The following is a 12,326-nucleotide window of genomic DNA, read 5'->3' as shown; positions in this document are numbered from 1 at the left end:
ATTGTTCCATCATGGTAAAACCAATTAATATGGTCTTGTATTTTTGTGACTAAATTCTGGAAGAAAATTGGACTGTACTTCGCAATAAACAAAGGAGATTTCTCCCGTGCTTTGGCAGTTGACAATACAATATATATATATATATATATATATATATATATATATGTATATTTTTTTTTTCAGTTTTCACTATACCTTATTTTAAAAGCAAAGAATCACTATATCAATATTAAAGTTGTCAGAAAATCTATATCTGAAACATTAAGATCTATATTACACGAAGTATATGCGTACAATTTAATGCAATGTCACTTTCTCATAAAGACGCATAGGCCTACTTTCAGAAATATGTGTCTACTTATCAATAGACAGATATTTGTGAAACAGGAATTCTGTTTATCATCAGTTCAGTGTGCATGCATCACTGCTCCTCCTGTCTCACCTACAAACTTCTGATGACTACTCGTAGTGTTAAGTTTGCAAAGGGCTATTTCAAATACTTTATTGTCCAAATACTAAACTTGTACATTCTTACAACGTCGCGTGTAAATCTATCGTTACTTACAAGTTATCACGTAAAGCATTAACAGATTCATTAATAAGTTATATTGTTGAGTGTCTAATTTCTTGAAGCTATGGGATTGTTGGTGTTCTGTTGTAGCTTTGTTGCTACCAATACACTGGATCTGGAATAAATTCATTCCTGACGTGGAAAATTAACTTTTCCTCCCAATTCAAAACACTAACGAGACCCCACAATTTTGCACACCATTTTCTTTAATACTAATCATTTCATATCAATGACGTAATACCTATATCGAGAAAGCAAGTTCGATTTACATTGACCTTTATCTTGTTCTTTCAGGATTCAGCATTCAAAACAAAGCAACAATAGGCTAATATAATCGCTACAATAATCACATTATTACTCAAAGTGATATCGGCATATTCTAACATCTCCAAATATTGTCACAAACTAGTTCAGTTGTGGCTTTATTGCACTCAGGAACGGGTTTCGAAACTTGAAACTTCCCAGAGATGACCGGGAAAATTTTTTATTCTTGTAATTTTCACTATATGGTACCATTTAAATTAATTTCGGGAGGGGGCACTATGACCCAGCACTGCGACCTTTCAAGATATATTGTGCCAACCCTCAAGCTAGGAGCATTACCAACCCACACCGGCTGACAATATTAAAGTTCGCTGCATACCCAGGTTTCGAGCTGGGAATCCCAATCGTTCCTAAGCCAGCCCCCTCCGTGCGTCCCCATCCGGCTTTCGGGGAATTCTATGGAATGGTGACGAAATGGAGAGATGTTGAATGATACAGATGCCTAATAAGGAGGAACATGAGAACTCCGGGTAAACCCCCCAACTATGATCTTCCACGCCACAAGTGTCACTAGGGATTTTTAATGAAAAACCCCGACCTGACCGGGACTCGAACTCGGACCCCCTGCCTGACAGACTGAAGGTCTGACCACTCAGCCATCGCAGTGACATAATTACAAATTGCTTCGATAGCGGTATATATTCGTCTCATCAACCCTGTAGTTTAAATGTAGCTACTATCGATGTAAAAATTGCCAACTTTTTTATTTGTCACATCTAGAGCCAAGAATTTCATGCACTATAAAATCCCAAAATATGCATGCATTGATGCACTATCAAATTATGAAACATGCACGATCAAGCGAAAAATATATTAAAATATGCACTTTCATTTTTTTTTCCAAATTCTTATTTCACTTCACTTTTTTTTCTTTGCACAGTTAACAACTAACAACATATCTAAATTGGTTTCTGTGAGGTTCCTGCGCTTGTCAGTCAATATGTTTTTTGTAGGCAGAGAATGACCTCTCTACATCGCAAGATGTTATGGGTGCACACTTGAATAAAACTTTTCCTGTTATTTAGTTTTTCTTTTCTTTTCCTTCTTCCATCCTGATTCCTTAAGCTAAAATAAGGGGTATAAAAATCGAGAAACTGAGGTGTCCACTCAAAACCATTAAAACAAGCATTTAAACTGAATATAATGTATATTATATGCATGATTAAGCTAAAAATTGCCTAAATATGCATTATGCATGTTTTATCTCCAAAAAGGCAAAAACATGCAAATATGCACGGAAAAGCACACATATTTGGAACCGGAAAGTAATGAAATGAATAAGAACTAAGTTTGAGTTATGTCCCATGTTCCTATAAAAACATGCATGTGCATGGAATTCTCGTCTCTAGTTGTATCCTTTGCTTATTACGACTTAAATATACAATCAGGTCTTCTAGAACATAGTCCTAAGACTGTCCTTGTGCTCCACGAATGCAAGTCGTGCTCTTCAGCAATATTTACTCCTGCTAAAGTTGAAAAATTCGGTTACTAACCAGCTCGATTTCAGTTAAGATGTCCACTTCTCGAACAGAAATTGACTGTGTACTATACAGCTTACAGGCCTGTAACATACTAACAACCTGATCTAATATACAAGACGAAGAACTTCATTTTTGAGGAATTCTTGGTGTGAAATGCCTATATTTGACATACAAGAGAGAAAAACGGTAACGTTTTGATATGAAAGGTTTATTCTGTCGTTACTCGTCGCACCATCGAAACAGAGGGTACAATAACTTCGTGTCTCGTGGTTTTCCACGCAGTCTATCTCGCTCTATTCTCTATCAGATGTGTCAGAAATTTTCCACATAATCCTCTCTCTCATGTGGTAACTAGCCTATTAGGTTACGTCCATTTTCGGCTTTTTCCCTTCAAAATTCTCTTAAGTTTCTTCAACGGAACTTTGAAAAAAAAAACGGAGTGAGACAAGTGGGCAGCAGGCTTGGAGCTCACAGAGATTCCCTCTCAGTCCCAAATTTCCTTGCAAAGATGCGCGATCATTATTTTCCTCCCATTGCATCATTCCACGCTGTTGGAGTGTACTTATCCTGCCTGTGACAGCATTTATTCAAATCTTAAATCCGTTCTTATTTAACCTAAAATTGCATATCAAGAATAAAGACGTTTCACGCAATTCTCTGTCAATTTTAGTCGGCTGTCTAACGACGCTGTATCAACTACTAGATTATTTGGCGTCGGTGGAACTGGTGATAGCGAGATTGTATTTTGGCGAAATGAGACTGGAGAATCGCCATGGGATTACCTGAGGGGAAACGTCGGAGAAATACAACAAGATAACAGATAATTAGCACACGCTGTAATCGAACCCACGCTCAAGCACAGTTCAGGATCAGCAAGCCAATGCGTTATCGCCTGAGCTACGTCGGTAGCCTTCTTAAAGGAGAAAATTATATTAAAAGAAAATATGGATGAGGTGCTTAAGGGGGGAGATACATCAATGGTCTGAAAATATTTAGTGAAATTCATTTTTTTTTATCTCAGCTACTATAAAAGCTAAATGAACAAAATTTTTCATGCTTATTATAGATTCATGCATTATACTTTATAAAACATTATTCAATATATTATTATAGCTAATAGTTACCTGTAAAAAATATCAAATTTCCGTATTTTTTTTACAACCATAAAGCATTTATATAATAAAATATATAATTAATTAAATATCTGCATGATTTTTTTGCTGGAATGTTTTAAAGACTTGCATCAACAACATAGTCTAGGATCTTTTACCTATTCCTTCAAGAAATATTCTTAATCGTTACTTTTAATGTTAAATTTCCTAAAATCTTTTACTAAGAAAAAAAATATTTCCAGAACGAATAGGTAAAAGATCCTAGACTATGTTGTTCATGTAGGTCTTTAAAACATTCCAGAAAAAGAATCATGCAAATGTTTAATTAATTGTATATTTTATTATGTAAATGCTTTACAGTTGTAAAAAAATTATGCAAATTTGATATTATTTTTACAAGTAATTATTAGCTATTTTAATATTCTGAATAGTGTTTTATAAAGTGTAGTGTCTGTATATTAAGCATGAAAAGTTTTGTTCATTTAGCTTTTTTAATAGTAGCTGAGATATAAAAAAAATAATTTCACTAAATTTTTGCAGGCCGATGGTGTACCTCCGCCTTAATAGAATGAAAATATAGGCCTACAAACAGCAAATGAACAAATAAAGAAAGAGAATAGTATTTTAGGAAAGAAATAAAGTGGCTAAATAGAAAATGAGAAATAAATCAGATACTGAATGAGGAAAAAAAGGTGGAAAAATAACAGTGGAAACTGAAATAAATAAATAAATAAATAATTAAACAGACAAATAAGAAGAAAGCAGAAAAGAAAGAAATAATATACAATAAATATAGAAATAAACAAAATATTACGAAACAAAGGAAAAAAAAGAAAATAAAGAATAAAAGTGATTTGAATAAGAGTAAATAGGCAAAAAGAAAACATAATCTGAGTATGAAAAAGGGGGGGGAATAGAAAATGTAGTACAGATATATAGATCCTAAATAAGAATTAAGAAACAAAGAAACATAACAAAATAAACAGAAAGTCACAAAAAAGAATATAAAACGTTCTGAATAAAAGGAAGAAAAAAGATAGTATATCGTAACACAGAAAAACGTTACAGAAGAAGTTCATGTTGAAAAGAAAAATGTTTTAGATGTTAATGGACGAGGTGGAAATCTAAACGGAGAAGGCTAAAAAACGAGAGGAGTTTAAGAAATGTTTCATAAAGGTTACCGGACCTCACATGATCTACTTAAGATAGTTAACATTTACAAACACATACGGCGTGTGTACAGATAAGAAACGAGGTAAGCAAATATACAACAAGTAGGGCAGTCGTGCCAATACAACAGAGAGGGAAAGCAGAGATAAATAAGCAAAAACACTAATAACGATAAATAACTGGATGGGACAAGTAGAAATACCTGTTACCGCTGGAAATGAAAGCTCGTCTGACATTTAGCACAATCGGTCCACTGTATCACATCTTCTTTCGACTGTACATAATCATTAGGCCTAAAGCACTACTCCGTTATGGCTACACATTCAGCTTATAGCTTCTGTTATTCACGAACTACCAAATGAAGTAGAGAATTGCATGCACAACTTCAGTATACAGGTTATAACAGCTGATAACGTTAACTTACACGGGGATTCTTTTGACTTCAGGCAATTTGGTCCCGGACTACTGTAGGTCTTCTGCATGGCACTCAACTGTAACAGCTATCAGTTTCTCCTGTTCTCGAGAGTGGGCACTTGGGCAGGTGTTAATCTCATCAAGTTAGAACGAATGTAATAAGTGCGTAGTAGTGTTGTCAAAATAAGAATAACGAATTTTTATTTGTGAGACATTCATTAAGCGAGGTATTGTGATCTATCGTACATTAATTATGTAACAAACAGGAATAGCTGACCGGTGAAGGTGACCTTCTGCGCATTCTGTGTTTACATTCGGTTCTGGATTACCCAATTCTTGTTTTGAACATGTTATGCATAGTACCATTGCATCTATTGAAAATTTTCCAATGTACGAATATAAACGCATCTTTAAGCCTTAGAGTCTGGCTGGGCGGAAGAGAAGGCCTACTGGCCTTAGCTCTGTCAGATTAAATAAATAAATAAATAAATAATAATTATAATAATAATAATAATTATTATTATTATTACCCGATAATCATCACGAGTAAGATGATGATGCAGAATGATGATGGCGATGATGAAGTATAATGGCGAAACTGTACCAGCAGATAAAAAAAGAACATCGCGAAAACTTGTCCCATATGTTATCCTAGTCCATCACAAATTTCCAGCTTAGTCTCACGGTGGTATGAACTCGGATCTACGGCGTGAAAGTTCGCCTAACGGTGTGACTCTTACATAAACTCTGTAACCGAATCAAATTCATATGCAAGACCAACATTTTGATAACCGTTGCACTGCTGGACTCACACTTTACGAAAATAAATAGATGCTATGCAGTGTCATCGTCAATAACAGCCTTCACCTGTGTCGTTGTAGAGATCAATATTTTCTTAATTATTTTGTTTTCACCATCATCATTTATATTTTATAATTATCGTCTTTGTATTCCATTACATCATGAATATCATCTTATTAGCCACCGGCGTAGCTCAAGCGGTATGTGCATTTGCCTACTTATCCCGAGCTGCGTTCGGACGTAGATTCGATTATCGCTTGGGCTGATTACCTGGTTCGCAATTTTTCTGAGGGTTTCCCCAACTGTAAGGTGAATGTCACGTAATTCTATGGTGAATTCTCGGCTTCATCTCGCCAATTACAATCTCATTATTACAGATTCTATTCACACTAAATAATCTAGTAACTGCTAGGCCTACAGCGTCGTTAAATAACAAACTAAAAATCTTCTTTCGTTTTATTTCCTATTTCAGTACCATCCTCATATTTTTTTAGTAGGTTATTTTAAATAATAAACTAAAAATCTTCTTTCGTTTTATTTCCTATTTCAGTATCATCCTCATATTTTTTTAGTAGGTTATTTTAAATAACAAACTAAAAATCTTCTTTCGTTTTATTTCCTATTTCAGTATCATCCTCATATTTTTTTAGTAGGTTATTTTAAATAACAAACTAAAAATCTTCTTTCGTTTTATTTCCTATTTCAGTATCATCCTCATATTTTTAGCAGGTTATTTTAAATAATAAACTAAAAATCTTCTTTCGTTTTATTTCCTATTTCAGTATCATCATCATATTTTTTTAGTAGGTTATTTTAAATAATAAACTAAAAATCTTCTTTCGTTTTATTTCCTATTTCAGTATCATCCTCATATTTTTTTAGTAGGTTATTTTAAATAACAAACTAAAAATCTTCTTTCGTTTTATTTCCTATTTCAGTATCATCCTCATATTTTTTAGTAGGTTATTTTAAATAACAAACTAAAAATCTTCTTTCGTTTTATTTCCTATTTCAGTATCATCCTCATATTTTTTTAGTAGGTTATTTTAAATAACAAACTAAAAATCTTCTTTCGTTTTATTTCCTATTTCAGTATCATAATCATATTTTTTAGTAGGTTATTTTAAATAACAAACTAAAAATCTTCTTTCGTTTTATTTCCTATTTCAGTATCATCATCATATTTTTTAGTAGGTTATTTTAAATAACAAACTAAAAATCTTCTTTCGTTTTATTTCCTATTTCAGTATCATCATCATATTTTTTAGTAGGTTATTTTAAATAACAAACTAAAAATCTTCTTTCGTTTTATTTCCTATTTCAGTATCATCATCATATTTTTAGTAGGTTATTTTACGACGCTGTATCAACATCTCAGGTTATTTAGCGTCTGAATGAAGTGAAGGTGATAATGCCAGTGAAATGAGTCCGGGGTCCAAAACCGACAGTTACCCAGCATTTGCTCATATTGAGTTGAGGAAAAACCTCAACCAGGTAACTTGCCCCAACCGGGATTCGAACCCGGGCAATCTGGTTTTCATCACCTTTATTTTCTATTACATCATCTTAAATTCCTGCTCCATTATCATCATTATCTCCTCTTATATTTTCTACTTCATCAACATCCTTATTCGTACTTATGATCTATATTTTCTATTACATTATTTTTATTTTCTACCTAGCATAATTATTTTACATTTTACCTTCATTTTCTTCTTCTTGTATCATCACAATTATCTCAATTTTCATCATCATTATAATTTTCATAATCGTCATTACCACCATAATAATCATCTCCTTCATCTTCATTGTCTTCATTTTCAATATTTCATCATCTTCCTTCAAGGATTGGGTAATAACCCGCTTTTGTAAAGATTTTAAGCCAACAGGAAGAATTCACAGGTAAGGAATCTTGTGCTCATGTGGTCAATATGATGCTAAACACAGTGCAAGACAAACCTAGAGAAGATACCCTACAGACGGGACATAAATCGATTCCGGCTTCGTCAGAATTACAACAGGATACGTAGGTGAAGTAGGTCTACTGTAGTGTGATGGTGTAAATATTTCTTTTGAATATGTTCGTACATACCTGCGAGTCCTGGGTTGGCGGAAGGTTCGAACAGATCCTTCACTCGGTTGTAGACAAGATCGCGCGGGTTGTGTAGATAGAAGGGGTCCGTCGATGACGCGACGCTGTGAGCCGGGTTGATGTACAGGCCGTCCGGCGTCTGGTGTTGCGTCGGCGGCGGGTGCAGGAAGAAGGGCTCGGCGCACTGCGGTACAAAACATAAAATGTCACTCCGATTGCTCGCACTCAACAAACGCAGCACACTCTACTTACTACTACTCGTGTTTTACGTGACGAAAAGTTTAGTTTGGGTTTGTTTTTCTTGACACGGTGAGAAGGAACTCCCGAAGTTTGGGACTATTGTAATTGGATTGGAAAAACGCCCTCTCACATAAATTTGATTCTGATGTAAACAATTAGAGAAGAGATAATTATGGCACAGGATGTCGTAAGAGCTTAGAGCCTTTGTGGTAACAAGATGGATTCAGGCACAACTTTCTAATCAATTCTCACAACCCTGGACCTGTAATAAATAAACTCGGGGACGTTCAGGGCGAAAGCCAGTTCCCCAGACACAATAATTTTTGTCTTCATAAATTACATAAAGTAACTAGAATGTATGTTGCAGCCTTTATAATTTTATTCTTCTACTTACGAAAATTATAATTTGATTAGTGACATGAATATTAAAACACAGGTCTAGGTTTTGCTTTGATTTGCTCATACATAAGAAATGAATTTATAAAAAGATATTATATTTCTTTAACAACGAGGTGCTCTTCACACAATTCTAACTATACGTAGCTGGGCCTGAAAGATATTTGGACTTAGAATGAATATTTGCAATAAAAAGCAGAAATTGTTTGATATGCAATAATTAATTTCTCCGAAACATAGGGATCTGACGACCTACTGGTCTTGTCATTGAGTTCATTGCTTCCTCTTAAATAAGACAAAAAAAAGTTTCCACTAATTTTGAGTTGATAACAATTTTATATTTTTGATTTAAAATAAAGGACTATTATTAAAAATATCAGACCCTATACAAATTGACTCGTAGACACAGAATGTAAATATATATTTCGTCCGACAGTTTAGTAGAAATCACTGTTCACGGACAACAGATGACAGAAGGAAATCGACTTTCTCGGTTATCACTGATGTAGAAAACGATTTTCGATACATATTTGCGTCATTGTGATATTTTCACTAGTGAGAAAGTAAAGGTAGGAAGATTAACAATATTTTCTCATTACTTCAAGACAGGAAGTGCATCTTTATGTCTATTAGGATTAGGAGCCTACTTCTAATTAATTTATTATTGACTTAGTCCATTTTATGTAAATATGAGTAAAGAGTACAAAACGCACTTGACTGACTGGCTCTCAATAAAATTGCACTGTTCATAGTTACGCAGCATTACAAATCGATCTCATCTTGTAACTGTGAAATAAACAAGATTTGAGGCCGTCGACGTAGCAAGTTTGACTCTCGTTACGAGGTTAAGCTCGGGTGTGAGTTCGAATACCGCTTGGGCTGATTACCTTGTTCAGTTTTACAGAGATTTCCCCTAACTGTAAAGCGAATGTGAGGTAATCCCATGTTGAATCATCTGACACATTTCACCAAATACTATTTTGTTATCATTGATCCCACCAACGCTAGATAATCTCGAAGTTAAGTAATCGATTAAAAATAATTAATTGATAACAGAAGCACGGTTAAATTTAGATTTTCTTCCTTCGGAGAAAATACAGTAGTGGCAAAAAAAACCGGACCGACGGAATAATCAGTCCCCGAAATGAGCCACTCCGAATGCCACGCCCGCATTCACAATATAGAGAGTAATCTATTGAAATTGTTGTAGTTTCGACTGCTGACGTAGCCCATTTCGAAAGCCATTAGAAAATAAGCCGGTAAAATTCATGTTCTGGGAATAAGTTAATTAAGTAGTAAAATATAGCTGCAATCGAAAAGTATTCGGGATAAATTTGAATAAGGAACAAAAAAATTTTCCTTCCCAGGCAGGATTCGAACCGCGAAAGTCTTAGTTACCAGTCTATCGTGCTGTCACTGTGAACAAGGCTCTGAAATCAGCTACAAGGGTCGGTCCGGTTTTTTTGCCACTACTGTACATAAATCTGAGGTTAGGGGACTGACAACAGTCTGTGATTTTTTTTTAAATAAAGTAGCAATAACTTGAAAGAACTTTCCAGAATCCTTTCAGGGGCGAGCATAATGGAAATGCTTTCAAACCAGAAATAAATCTATTAAGGAATATACTCTATCTCTCAGACAAAAATTTACTTTCAGTTTTGTGAACATTTAGTTAATACAGAGCTACTATTTCGTCATGTGATTTGTGTGTAGTGTAAAGGGCAACAACTTTTTGCTCAAGTGGGAAGATTCTCAGCTCGAGTCTACGACTCGTGCTAAAATTATACAAGTGCAAAAAAAATTCACGCCTTACACATGCTGTATACCGGTACATAATTTTATTCATTACCATAACAAAAAAACATTTTCTAGAAGAAATTAATTCTAATCCCATAATAAAACCATAACCTACGATGTTCAAAGAGAACAAAATCTCTAATAGTTTACATTATATCATAGACTTTTAACATTAATAGTAATAGTATTGTTTCTATTATGGCAAGTGATATAATAGGACGGGCTCTGAAATGTGCGATAAAGTTGCTTCATCTACCCATGTTGAGAATACGCCTAATTTTTATATACAGAACGGTTTAGAACACCTTTACCTTTCATTATTACAGTAAATAAATAACTATTATGATTTCATACAATTTATTGAATCTTAGGGCATTTAAAAATGTATCTCTGATAATTGAATTAAACTGTAAAGACTTCGTATGTAAAAGTCAACGGAAATTTCTAGAAATATTAAAATAAGATAAAAAACAGAAGTTCTGTATCTTAGAATTGTCACTGTCCGATTTCTTACCGTAGATTCAATATAATGGTTAGCCTATAGGCATAAAAACTGAATTTAAATATTATATTAATATTAACTACAATCAGAAAAATATAGTTACTATTGGTATTACAAATAATAATACATTCTTTAAGTACAGGGAAAACTGAACATTATCTCATAGGGGTGGAATAAATCTGCTTTGGAAGAAAATTCCTCCATTGCCCGTTGGATCATCACTTGAATTCATCACTGAACAAAAAGCATCGCGAGTATACTTTCATTACGGTTGGACAATACATTTCGCTCCACTGTAACCAAAAATGTTATTAACTTATTGTTCAACCCACTACACAAACTTATGTAGGCTCACAGACATTTTATTAAAGATGGCTTATTTACAGGCTTCTCCGTCCATTTATTTACATCAAAATCAAACTCATTTGAGATATACCTTATTGAAATTGACTCGTATATACAAGGTGATTCAGAAATACTTGTATAAACTTTTGAAGTGAGTCCTCTATACTCTCACAAAAAAGTCATATGTATGTTCGTAAAGGACTAGTTTATGAGCTATGTATAATCGAAAAATTACATTCAACTCTTGGGTCCGAGATACAATCCAACAACTTGTTAATCCAATCAACTGTCGGATTCAATTGATATCAATAAGACAACTCTGCCTGCTGTTGTGATACATCGAAGTTAGCCATGATCCAATGTGTTCATGCATGAATTGCACATGTGGAGGACATTTTGAGCATTCGTTGTGAATTTTAAGTGGATAAATTACTAAAGTAGAGATTTATTACGTTCAAAATGTATTATTGTAAATGTATTCTATCAGTCTGAAGTAAAATGACATCTGAGTTTTCATTGTTGAATGTAATATTTCTGTAACTTATAAACCAGGCATTTCCGGAAGTATTTGTCCATTACATTTTTTTTTTTCTGTTTAGGTGTGAAGAACTCAACTTCGAAGATTATACAATTATTTCTGAATAATTCTGTATAAGTTTTTACAATAAGCATAGACAGACTCTTGTATTTTAACATAGCGCTTTGCTGAGACTAACTGACGGCTGTTATTCCTCAAAAGGATGAAAAAGTAAATCAACCAAATCATTCTTTCCTGACACGTTTTATTTCTTCAACTTGGAAAAATGTCTACTCAATTATTATTTTCATTACAGACGTTTGCAAATTATTAGACTCAGCACCACATTTTTTACATTTTCATAATTATCATGATTTACTGGCCACAAGATAATTCTGTAGGGCTCTATGCGACAGGATCAGTACAAAAAGTCCTAGAAACCCGAACTTTCCACAAATGAAGAACTGGTTCCCTGATGGTGAATGTGTCTTCATGCAGGATGGAGCACACTGTCACAGAACCAGATCAGTAACTAATTTTCGGCTGAAAATGATGTAGACTTCT

At 33.9% G+C, this 12,326-nt stretch overlaps 1 protein-coding gene across 7 annotated transcripts in view; it reads right to left on the bottom strand.

The window, feature by feature from the left end:
- f (espin protein forked) overlaps window positions 1-12,326 on the bottom strand; it is a 415,448-nt gene that overhangs the window by 87,844 nt on the left and 315,278 nt on the right. For all 7 annotated transcript variants that reach the window (XM_069828470.1, XM_069828467.1, XM_069828468.1 and 4 more), the window contains one exon: window positions 7,966-8,149. In XM_069828470.1, coding sequence (XP_069684571.1) covers window positions 7,966-8,149 — 184 coding nt within the window. The remainder of the gene's footprint in view (window positions 1-7,965; window positions 8,150-12,326) is intronic.

Source organism: Periplaneta americana, chromosome 6, assembly GCF_040183065.1.
Source record: "Periplaneta americana isolate PAMFEO1 chromosome 6, P.americana_PAMFEO1_priV1, whole genome shotgun sequence".
In the NCBI taxonomy this organism is placed as follows: domain Eukaryota; kingdom Metazoa; phylum Arthropoda; class Insecta; order Blattodea; family Blattidae; genus Periplaneta; species Periplaneta americana.
Note: the sequence above shows the minus strand (reverse complement) of the source record. Positions and strands in the feature narration are given on the sequence as shown.